The sequence below is a fragment of the Papaver somniferum genome, chromosome 7, assembly GCF_003573695.1.
Source record: "Papaver somniferum cultivar HN1 chromosome 7, ASM357369v1, whole genome shotgun sequence".
NCBI lineage: Eukaryota > Viridiplantae > Streptophyta > Magnoliopsida > Ranunculales > Papaveraceae > Papaver > Papaver somniferum.
In genome coordinates, this window is record NC_039364.1 from 129695085 (window position 1) to 129708066 (window position 12982).

The 12982-nt window shown below is 39.9% G+C and overlaps 1 protein-coding gene across 1 annotated transcript; it reads left to right on the forward strand.

The window, feature by feature from the left end:
• Positions 1–886: 886 nt before the first annotated feature.
• On the forward strand, positions 887–6471 carry LOC113295219 (the record flags this gene model as incomplete). The annotated part of the gene is made up of 5 exons (XM_026543567.1): positions 887–928; positions 3088–3897; positions 3947–4079; positions 5617–5756; positions 6367–6471. Coding segments are annotated over exons 1-5 (1230 nt in total), but the record flags the coding sequence as incomplete, so codon positions are not given.
• Between the last annotated feature and the right edge of the window lie 6511 nt (positions 6472–12982).

The following is a 12982-nucleotide window of genomic DNA, read 5'->3' on the forward strand; positions in this document are numbered from 1 at the left end:
CAGCCTTGGCCTCAGCTACAATGGCCGAGAATGACGCATGACTACGTGCCATTGTCGTGGCCTATGCTGCCAAGGCCGTGAAAGTCGCACGGCAACATGATGTGTCCTTGTTCTAGGCTTCCAAGGCTGTGAATGTCGCACGACAACGTGTTGTGGCCTTTCCCTAGGCTTCCAATGTCGTGAAAGTCGCACGACAACGTGATGTAGCCTTGGCCTAGGATGCCAAGGCCGTGAACGTCGCACGACATCATGTTGCAGCTTAGGCCTAGGCTTCCCAGGCCGTGAAAGTTGCACGAAAACGTGTTGTGGCCTTGGCCTAGTAAAAATCATTTCAACTTTCACATCAAACTCCAAAAGTTCGTCACCACCAGGCCAAAGCAGCGAAAATGGATGAACTGCAGCATGAAAATGCACTTGAAAGAACCTATGAGAGTACACAGATTTGTTCATGGATGATGCATTTGTATACAGTATGGAGCTGACAACTTCTTCTTTCTCTTGTATTAGTATGCCATGTGGTGCAGAAACATTCAGTTGCTCCAAGAGGTGTTGGAAATCCCCAGGAATATACCCATCTGAAGTAATCCAATCAACCACACTTCTAGCTTCAAGTTTCAGGTGACCACGCAACTCGTAGTATGTACTAAACCAAACCCCCAACACCACTCTCTCAGTAGTTGCAACCATACCTTTGAGTCCCACTCTCCTCAAATAATCTACCCACATCCACACATATAGAATTAGAATTGCCTGGGGCAAGATTTGAGCTGGCATACGTGTGCGTAATTCCCCAGGGTGAAAATATTCTTTGTCATCACTACTACCAGCGAGCTGAGAAGACGGTTGTTCAACGAATGATGCAATCCAGTCCTGTATAGTTGCAAACATGTCAGCTGAGGTCCAGAAATATTCGGTAGACTCCAGATTGGTGTGCTTGCACAACACTTTGGGCGTCATAATATCCCCTCTGACAACAAGGTGGACTTCTTGTAAGTTTCTGTTAGTTGTAGCTTCGTCTCTTCCATTAGCTCGCATAAGTTGACAAGGAATTAAATACTTGGTTGTAATAATTCAAATTCGGGCCTCATTTAAATTCAAATTCGGGCTTGTAATAATTGATTTAATTATTTATTTGGGATTGTAATAATTTTTATTTTCTTTTTCTTTTTTATTTGGGACTGTAATTATTTTTTTTGTTTTCTTTTATTTTTCTTTTATTTTTCTTTTTTCTTTTATGGGTTTGTTTCAATTATTATTATTGTTTTTATTTTCTTTTATGATTTGTGATAATTTATGCTAGGTTTAGTTCAAAATTTTTTTCCAAAGCCCAAATTTTTTTAAACCAAAAACAAAACCCCTTCTTTAAACCAAAACCCATTCAAAACCAAATCTTCATAACCCTTGTGGGCCAAAACTGTTTCCGATTGCTCTGACTAAAATGTTAGGTACCTACTAGGACATGATTGTGACCTACAGAGACCAGACAAACAGACTTGTTAGAATTAACCCAGACGAACCTATCGAAATTCTAAGTTCTGAGGGAGACAGTCCAGATCAACCAGAAACAATGGGAGAACCACGTACCCTCAAGGATTATATGTACCCAACTAGAGCCAGTCAACCTTCTTGTATTTTGCTGCCCGAGGCTAATGGCCATTATGAGCTGAAATCTAGCACAATACAGATGCTTCCTATTTTTAGAGGTGTTGAGAATGAAAACCCGTACCACCACGTGAGAGAATTCGAGGAAATTTGTGGAACTCTGCGTTTCACTCAAATGACCGACGAAACCCTGAAGTTAAGGCTTTTTCCTTTCTCCCTGAAAGATAAGGCAAAGGCCTGGCTCTATGCTTTACAGCCTCAATCCATCATGACATGGGATGACCTCACAAAGGAGTTTTTCAAAAAGTTTTTCCCGAACCACAAGACTGCGACAATTCGTCAAAGTCTGAATAGCTTTGTGCAATTAGAAGGTGGACCTTAGCTAGATACCTGGAGAGATTCAATGAATTATTGCTCCAATGTCCCCATCATGGTTTTGAAAAATGGAGACTTGTGCAAATTTTGTATGAAGGTCTAGATGTGTCCACCCGAACAACGGTTGAGTCGATGTGTAATGGTCTATTCGTAGATAAAACTGCTGACGCGTCTTGGGATTTCTTGATTGAAGTAGCTGAAAAGACGCAACAGTGGGAATCCATCCGTGAAACCAGAAAGACTACATCCGAAGCAAAGGCTTTTAGGATTGAAGCGGATTTTGAGGGTAGAGCAAACATGGCATCAATAGTTAGGAGATTAGAAGAGTTAGAACTACATAAAAATTCAAAACCTTCCACCACTACTCTCCGAGAACATGTCGCTTCGTCTGTTTGTGCTGCTTGTAACGACCCCAACCATCAATTCCAAAATTGTCCAGATTTGCTTGCAGTCCAGGAGTCTAGGCTTGAACAGGCACATGCCATGTTTCAAAAACCAGAGCATAACCCTTATTCACAGACCTACAATCCAGGATGGAGAAACCACCCTAACTTTTCATGGTCAAAAGGACCCACTCAAGGAGGACCATCTCAACCCAATCAGAGCTATCAAAACAATCAGGGATATCAGAACAATCAAGGTTATCAACACCCGAGAAACCCTCAACAACAATCAAACTCTCAACAACAATCATATCCTCAACACAATACCGACAAGAGATTATCCACCTAGAGGAAATGTTCCAGAGTTTGATGCAAAGTCAGAAAAATCTAGATCAAAAGATGGATCAAATATGTGAGAGAGAAAAGGGTAAACTTCCGAGCCAACCCCAACAAAATCCAAAGAGGATATTTCAAACAGGCACAACATCCTGCACTGAAACCTCACCTGATCAAATCCATGCCATTACCACCCTCCGAAGTGGTAAAGTCATCGAGAACAACGTGGGCGAACCTAATGAATCTGATACAAATTCCACGTGTCTCCACAACCCCAGAAAACCAAAGAATCTGAGCAAGTTGGAAAATCTGACAATTCTACTGCTGTGAATGTCCCTTTGCCAACTCATCTTCCTGTTGCCCCATTTCCTCAAGATTGATCTATCAACAGAAAAGTACCCATTACAATGAGATGTTAGATCTGTTCAAGAGAGTCAACATCAACATTCCTTTTCTTGAAGCAATCAAGCAAATCCCTGCTTATGCCAAATTCCTCAAAGACTTGTGCACTCAAAAGCGCAAGCTCAATGTGCAAAAACGTGCTTTCTTAGCTGAGCAGGTGAGTTCCATCATTCTGAACAAAACTCCACCCAAGTTTAGGGATCCAGGATGTCCAACAATTTCTTGCACTATAGGAGAACACACGGTCAATAAAGCGTTATTAGACCTAGGTGCAAGTGTTAACCTACTGCCATATTCTGTTTATGAGCAGTTAGGTCTTGGGGAGTTGAAACCAACATCTATCACTCTACAACTGGCAGACCGATCTGTCAAGATTCCTCGTGGAGTGGTCGAAGATGTTTTGATCAAGGTTGACAAATTCTATTTTCCCGTAGACTTCATTGTCTTAGACACTCAACCTGTACAAAACCCAGACTGTCACATTCCTGTCATCTTAGGACGTCCTTTCTTGGCTACGTCCAACGCGATCATCAACTGTCGGAATGGAGTGTTAAAACTGTCTTTTGGTAACATGACGGTAGAATTGAATGTGTTCGATATTAGTCAACAACCTGTGAATCTTGATGATGATGATGTGCATGAAGTTAATATGATTGAAGGATTAATGCAAGATTCGTTGACTAACATTCTATCCGTCGACCCCTTTCAAGCATGTATGGAGAACTTTAACCCTGATTCCTATGATGATGCATACTGTAGTGACGTCCTATCTCTGCTCGAATCTGTACCTCAAATGGACGTCACTGAAAGGAAATATGAAGTGGAACCACCCCTACTCTGATTCCAAGCTTATTCCATCCATTGTTGAGCCACCCAAGCTTGAATTGAAAACATTGCCTAGTACGTTGAAGTACGCATTCCTAGGTTCTTCTGATACTTTACCTGTCATTATTTCATCATGTTTAGACACGGAACAGGAAAGTAAGCTTTTAGAAGTACTTAAGGAACACAAAGAGGCCTTAGGATGGACCATCTCAGATCTCAAAGGAATTAGTCCCACCATTTGCATGCACCACATTAACCTTGAAGAGAATGCCAAACCATCGAGGGAAATGCAAAGGAGACTTAATCCTAACATGAGAGATGTAGTCAAAGGAGAGATCCTGAAACTACTTGATGCGGGTATCATATACCCAATTCCCGATAGCAAATGGGTTAGTCCCATTCAAGTTGTGCCTAAGAAGTCAGGCATTACTGTTGTTCAGAACGACAAGAATGAATTAGTCCCTACTCGTACAACCACAGGATGGCGAGTATGCATCGACTACAGGAAGTTGAACACAGTAACAAGGAAGGATCACTTCCCGCTCCCTTTCATTGACCAAATGCTAGAACGTGTGTCTGGACACAGTCACTACTGTTTTCTAGATGGCTTTTCCGGTTATAACCAAATTCACATTGCTCCGAAGATCAGGAAAAAACTACATTCACGTGTCCATTTGGGACGTTTGCTTATAGACGTATGCCCTTCGGGTTGTGTAATGCACCTGCTACTTTTCAGCGTTGCATGATGAGCATTTTTTCTGACATGATAGATAGTTTTCTCGAGATCTTTATGGATGATTTCTCTGTTTTTGGTTCCTCGTTTGACGAATGTTTGAAGCATCTTGCCCTCGTGATATCCAGATGTAAAGAAAAGAACCTTGTTCTAAATTGGGAAAAATGCCATTTTATGGTGAATTCAGGAATAGTTCTAGGACACATCATCTCAGAAAAGGAATTGAAGTGGATAAAGCTAAAGTTGACCTCATTCAACATCTACCACAACCTTGCTCTGTGAAGGAGATCAGATCATTTCTAGGTCATGCTGGTTTTTACCGGCGATTCATCAAAGATTTCAGCAAAATCTCCAGACCTCTGTGCAGTCTTCTCTCCAAAGATGTTGCCTTCAATTTCGATGCTGCTTGTGTGAAGGCATGGGAGGAATTAAAAACCCTTCTCACCACCGCTCCTATAGTCCGACCACCCGATTGGAAGCTTCCGTTCGAACTTATGTGTGATGCCTCTGATTATGCTGTTGGTGCTGTTTTAGGACAGCGAGTTGATAGACTACCATATGTGATATACTATGCTAGCAAAACCCTTAATGATGCCCAACTCAATTATTCAACTACCGAGAAGGAATTGCTTGCCGTCGTTTTCGCATTAGACAAGTTTAGATCTTATCTGATAGGGTCTAAGATCATCATATACACAGACCATGCGGCTTTGAAGTATCTTCTTTCCAAGAAGGATGCTAAAGCTCGCCTTATTCGATGGATACTCTTATTACAGGAATTCGATCTCGAAATCCGTGATAAGAAAGGTTGTGAGAATGTGGTTGCTGATCATTTGTCTAGATTAACTTTAGAGTCTATTGATGAATGTGAGCTGATTAGAGAATCATTCCCAGATGAACAGCTGATGTCTATCTCAGACCTTCCTTGGTTTGCTGATATTGTTAACTACCTCGCTACAGGTAGGATGCCCTCACGTTGGTCGAGACAAGACCGCTCTAAATTCCTGGCTGAAGTCAAACATTTCCTTTGGGATGACCCATATTTGTTTAAGTACTGTCCAGACCAAATCATTAGGAGATGTGTCCCCAACACTGAACAGAAAGATGTGATATCTTTCTGTCATGACCAAGCATGTGGAGGCCATTTCAGTGCCAAGAAAACCGCTGCAAAGATCTTGCAGTGTGGATTCTATTGGCCATCATTGTTCAAGGATTGCCATGATTATTGTGTTGCTTGTGAACGCTGTCAAAAGCTAGGAAGCATTTCGAGGAGAAACATGATGCCATTGAACCCCATTTTGATTGTGGAGATTTTTGATGTTTGGGGGATAGACTTCATGGGTCCATTTCCCATGTCTGACAGCAAGTTGTACATCCTAGTCGCAGTTGATTACGTTTCTAAGTGGGTAGAAGCCATAGCAACCAGAACAAATGACCACAAGGTGGTACTTTCATTTCTAAAGGAGAACATATTTTCACGTTTTGGTACCCCTAGAGCTATCATCATGACGGTGGCTCACATTTCTGCAATAGGCACTTCGGAGTCTTTAGTACGCAAGTATGGAATAACTCACAAGGTTGCTACTCCGTACCCCTCAGACGAGTGGACAAGTAGAAGTTTCTAATAGGGAAATTAAGCACATTCTGGAGAAGACGGTCAACCCGTCCAGGAAAGATTGGTCATTGAGATTGAATGATGCTTTGTGGGACTATAGAACAGCTTATAAGACACCAATTGGCATGTCCCCCTATCGTCTAGTGTATGGAAAGCCGTGCCATCTACCTGTGGAATTAGAACATCGTGCCTACTGGGCAATCAAAGAGCTGAACTTCTCTCTGGACGAAGCTGTAATTCAACGGAAACTTCAACTCAACGAGTTGGAAGAATTGAGAAATGAGGCTTATGACAGTGCCAAGCTGTACAAGCAAAAGATGAAGATATTTCATGATAAGCGTATTCTGCGCAAATCCTTCACTCCTGGTCAGAAAGTCTTGCTGTATGACTCCCGATTACATCTTTTTCCAGGAAAACTGCGTTCCAGATGGAAGGGACCGTACCTAGTACGCACAGTTTTTCCTCATGGAGCTGTAGAGCTGGAGGATGTCTCCAACAAGAACGTTTTCAAAGTCAACGGGCAGAGATTAAAGCCATTCCTTGAGCCATTTCCACCCGACATTGAAACAACCAACCTGGAGGACCCAGTCTATGTGGACTAAACTGGTCCACTCTTTCCCTAAATAACCAAAAAGTTTTCCAAATGTTTCCCTAAAAACCAAAATTTTTCGTTTTCCCATCAAAACCAAATGTATCCCAACAAAACCAAATTTTTTCCAAAAAGTCCAATCCCATTAAAAACCAAATTTTCTTGTAGATAATGTGTTAGTTAAATTTCCTTTTGTATATTTTGTGCTCATCCATTGTGACTCCTAATATGATGGATTTTTGCCTTGAATAACGGAGTTTTAATCGAGCTGCCGCCGTACAATCGGGTATTCTCTCTCCTTTTACTCTACTCAGCATGTTCCTCTTCATATATTGTTTTATAATTCTTTCCATATTTTGAAACATTGAGGACAATGTTTAGTTTAGGTTTGGGGGTATAGAGTAGATACCATGATAATATGCCATAATTGAAAACGAACTCCTTCTTCTTTTTGAAAAAAAAATTGATTGAAAAAAAAAATTCAAAAAAAAAAAATTTGAAAAATCAAAATTCAAAAAAAATTAAAAAATGAAAAAATCATAAAAATGGAGCTCATTTACCTTGAAATGTTGACTCTTGTGCAAATATGTATTTTTATTAGGAGTCTTAGTCTAGATATTTAGGCACCCTGATTCTAGCACAATTCACATAGTGATAAGAAATTTGCACGCGCACGATCTACCAATACATGTATGGCCTCGATCTTCAAGGTGTTTGATAGGAAGTTACGATTGCCAATCACTTTAGAATACTGAACGAAACTTGACTAGCTTGTTCTTTGGTTGGTTGGGATAGAAGGTGGAGGTTACATTAAGAAAGACAACCATCGAATTTAACTGGGTGCATCAAAAAGGGCTACCTCTTGCAAAGTGTCATGTAATTTTTGTTTCCTTTTGTATATGTATCAAAAGTGTTTCCTTGTTCCAAAAAAAAAAAAAAAAAAAAATATCAAAAATACAAAAATCAATCAAGTATTTATCAATTCCATCCTCTCTTGTTCCAAAAATAAAAAGAGAGTAGTCAATGTAAATAAGAGTCATGTAAAGAGTCATCTTTTGTGTTTTTTTGTAATAAGCAAGGAGGGTGTATGCCATTGATGTACAACGCGAGTAATTGTGAAATACCTCCAACTCATTCACGATTCTCGTAAAGTCCGGACAGCTAGCTAGATTTCGACCTCAGTTCTTAGCCTGAGAAACTATCTCTTGGTGATTAGTAGTCATGACTTCAGATCTTTCTTTACACATGTGTAGATACACTTTACACTCTTATCACATGTCTTTTTTTTTGTTATCAGTGCTAGGATTGTGCCTTCGATAGCTAGATTGACATCTCCATTTTGCTGTGAGCTTAACTGTTTTGCACATGTCACATTTGATGAAATCTGAGCTTATATTTTGACCTAGAACTTTGTAGGTACGTTCTAAGCAAACCTTCACGAGACTTCAACTCGTCCACTAGGGACACTTAGTGGTTTAAAAGGCTTAGTGCATACGCTAAATGCATTCGAGAGACCAGCGACAGTGGTATAGTTAGGATTTCCTTAGTTTTGTTTTACTTGAGGACAAGTAAAATTCAGGTTTGGGGGTATTTGATGAGTGCCAAATATTGTATATATTTATCCCTTTTTGTTGGCATTTAACTCATCTTTTATGCATTAATTCTACATTTTATCCCATATTCTGTATTTTCATTGTTTTCAAGAATAAATATTTTTATTAATTAATTTTGCATTTTTAGGTAATAAATAAAGTCTGGATGACTTGCGGAGCAAAAAGAGCAGAAAAGTAGTGAAAAGCCGGGAGAAATCACGCAAGGAAGCCGCGAAGAATGGTGCGCACAACCTCATTTTCTACACACAAAAACGCCTCCGTTCTCAGCCATCAGATCAGTTCTCAGAAGCATCCGATGGTCGCTCCTTCATAGAGCATCAAAATCTGAAGTCTCTGCCAAGCACCACAGCGCTGAAATTCCAAGCCTTCAGATTAGATGTGTTGAATCCAACGGTTGCTCCCTTGCTGTTCATCAAAGTTTGATATCTCCGCCTTACACTACAGCACCTAACCTAATCTAGCACCGTTCGTTTCGTTGTATCACTTCATCCGACGGTCGCTCCTCGCTTGCCTCCGCATCACCGTCCGATCTACCTACCAGCTCCACATCTCACGGCTTAGTCTCGCTGAACATCAAAAATCGATGAACTCGCCTCACACCCAAGTGTCGAACACCCTAGACCTCAAACAAACAGCCCCTACCCTAACCCATATCGACCTCTCCTCCCTCACCTCCCTCTGCAGAACCACCTTCTTCACCTGCCGCACCACCATCATCACCATCACCCTGCAACAGCCATCTCTACCACCTAACCGCCACCAAATTATCTAACCACCACAGCCCACTCTCACCACCAACTATCCATGATGATTTTCAATCCCTTCATCAACATCACACGACCTCAGTGACGTGTGGAATTGGTGAAAGTGATTGCATGTCATCAATCGAGGACAACAAGGCTATGGAGAGGTAGAGAAAGAGAATTGGCATCATGGGTTGCGACTATCACGATGGATTAGGTAATTGAGACAACCTAATTTCTATTTTGTGTAATTTGGGGAAGAACAAACCCTAATTTTGGGGGAATTAGGTATTTAGGGAAATTGAAGCTTGTAACTATAAATAGAGAATGGGTGTGGTGTAGAAAGGCAGACTGGGTTAGCCAGTTTCATGCTTAAGAGGCCTGGACTAGCCAGGACCTCAACTGTCATGTTTTAGTTCAATTTGATGCTTTGTTTTATGTTCATGTTTCACTTGCAATTTCAATTCCAGCTCTTTATCACAGTTAACAGTTGGATGTTGTATGATGTTTAGTTTCTTCAATTTCATTTCTGTTAATGTTTGTCCCCTGTTAATGTGCATGTTTGAATTTCCTGTTTTAATCTTCATGTTAGTGCCATGTTTAGTTCCATGTAATGTTAATATATCTGTTTTGTGATACATGTGAAGTGATGGAATGCTAGGCTAGAAGCCTTTGAAGCACTGAATTGATTGAGTAATGGAAGAAATCAGTGCTCATAGCAAGCTGATTATCTTGCCATTCCATTTTTGTATGCTTAGGGTGCATTGTGTTGATTGAGTAGTGGGGAGAAACTAGTGCTCACTAGTGACAATGAGCAAGCTAGTTCTCTTCCCACTCTGGAAGAATGCCTTAGTTTTGCTCCATTTCAGTTTCACTATCATCCCTGCCCTTGGCTTAGGCCTTGGTTCATCTTGCATTGTTCTTTGCTTTTGCCCTGTGTTGCCCTGTGTTGCTTCCATGTTTATTTTGTTTGCTATTTTCTCCTGCTGTGCCTCTGCCCTGCAGTACTGCTGCTGCTTCCATCTTTGCCTTGTGCATTGCACTGTTTTCTTCCCCTGCACTGCACTGTGCACTTGCAGTGCTGCTGCTTTCCTTCCTCTTTGCTGCATTGCTTGTTCTGCTGCTTTCCTTCCTCTTTGCAGTGCTGCTGCTGTGCAAGGCAGCAATTCTTGTTCTCCTTGTTCTTGTTACTGCATTCTAGTTGGATGCTGTTCTTGTTGCTGTTGCTGTGCTGCCTTGTTCACCCCTAGCTGCCACTGCTGCTGTTGCAACTGAGCTTGGCTCAGCTAAGACCACAGTTCATTTCAAAGACTGCTGAAGCCCAGAGTCATTACTAAAGCCCACTGTAATAGTTTACTTTCTAAAAGCCCATCAGTCCACTGAACAGTTACAAAGCCCAGGTCATAAGCTACAAAGCCCAAGGTTTGGTTCACAACAAAAGGCCCAGAAATAGGTTCAGAACAAGGAAAGCCTAGCTTAACCTAAGGCTCATCCAACTGCCCACGGCTCAGTTTCACTCCATTGACCCAAGTTCAATTCCAAGCCCAACAGTTCCAAAGGGTATTCAAAGCCCATTGATATTCAAGACCCTTTGGTATTCAAAGCCCATTAGCAAATTTAGAACCCAAAATAGCTAAACACACAAAACACACCCAGTCTCTGTGGATCGACCCGTACTTGCACGAGCTACAACTGACGACCGTGCACTTGCGGTATTACTGTAGGCCCGCGTTTCATTGCGCTTAATTTTATACATATCTCCGGGCCCACCAAGTTTTTGGCCGGGGATAATTTTTAGGACCTTTTAGAAGCCTACCAAAGAGGGTAAAGGAAATCAGTGACACCTTCTTTGATGGATTCATTGAAAGATATGAGGTTCTCAATGAACTCTGATTTGTCTAGTAAATCTTATATTTTTCTTGTCTTGTTTAGAAGAATAACTAGAGTTTGGAATAGCCATTATTGTGATTACACATATCTATGTCCAACGTTTTCATCTTCATGTTTTTAGATTTATTTGTTTAAATTATAAATTGTTTGGAAGATGATTTTTGCAGTATTAATCTTTATGGTTTTATATATTGCAAATTATTATGTGATATCTGTGTTTGCATCCGTGAACTATGATTGTCCCATACCTTGTCAAAAGTAAAGTCTTTCTTAAGTCGATATGCATGTATTGAGAAAAGAATGAATGGAATTTTAACAAATACAAAAGTTAAGCCTATTATGTCAATTATTGATGGAAGATAGGTTAAAATATTTTTCTTTCAAGGATTATATCTATTGTATGTCATTGTGCAAATGATGATGGAAAATAGAATGAGTCCTTGTTTATTCCACGGTATTAGGTCGATCTTTGATCCACAATTTTTGTGTATATATTGTGTTGTTCCATAAGGTGTCTTATGTTGAGCTCTATCAACTGAGTTATTGTTTTTGGCTTAGTGGTTGCTCCGTGAAGTACTTTATGTCGAGCATTTTCAACTAAATTAATCATCTTGTTTGGTTATTTAGTTGTTGTCCGTAAGTTTTCTTATGTCGAGTATGACCAATTAAATTGATTACTTTTTGTGATTAGTTTGGTTGTGTATTCCGATTAGATTAATTATGGGTTCTCTTGTGATTAATCTAATTGAGTATTTTTAAGTCTCCATAAGTTCACTTATGTTGAGCATTTCCGGTTAAATTAATCATGAATTCTCTTGTGGTTAATTTAATTGAGTATTTTGGATTCAAATTCATACTTGTATGTGATTTGTTATGTCCAAAGAAACCCTTATTTTCTTTCGAAATTAAGGCCGCTCTTGTTGTTCTTTCGGGAATGACATTTTATGGGGGAGAGTTCTTAATTGAACTTGTGCTTAATTGCAAAATCTTTATGGGGAGTGCGGCTGTGGAATATTATAGGGGTTATCTTGTATCTTTAAACTCCTTGATGAATCCATTTAGCTTCGGCTATATGATTGCATCTAAATAAGTTGATATATGCTTTCTTTTGGTCATGAAATATCTCTTTCGGAAATTTCATTAGGATCCCGTTCTTGTACCTTTGCTAATTTCATTGACAAAAAGGGGGAGAATTAATATGTTTCACACTACAAATACATTTGGTTTTCGGGTCATTATGTAAGGGGGAGTGGTTTCCATGTGAGATGGAGTATTGACTAAGGGGGAGTGATACATATCACCATAGTATTGTTGTTGAAGTTGTGATACAATTGAACTTTGATGCTGTATAATGATACTATGACACTGTATAACAATGATCGAAAATTATGTTTTCTCATTGTTATAGCTACGGATTTTCAACAACGATGATGCTGAACTTACAACCTTTGGGATCATTGGAGTACTTGGAAGTGACGAATATTTCGAGTAATGTTGAAGATTATACATGTGGAATAGGAGCTACAAAAGTTAATTATTTATTTTTGTATTCCATATGTATTAATAGTTTTGTTACTTAAGTTGACAAAGGGGGAGATTGTTAGAGCATTGGTCGGTCAAACTCTCATGCGTTGCTATCTCAAGCATGTTTTTCAATGTTAGTGATCAAAACTATAAGTCTTGATTTCTAGTATACTGTAGCTAAGGTATCAGACTAGGAAAGTGTAGTTGAGCTTAAGAACTTCATGGCAATCATCATACAAGACGAAAGACTACTCAAGGAACTGGTGGAACTTCATCGACTAAAAGGTATGTGGAGACTTGAACTTATCTATCACTCAAAAGTCTATTTACTCTATCTTTTATTCTTGAGACA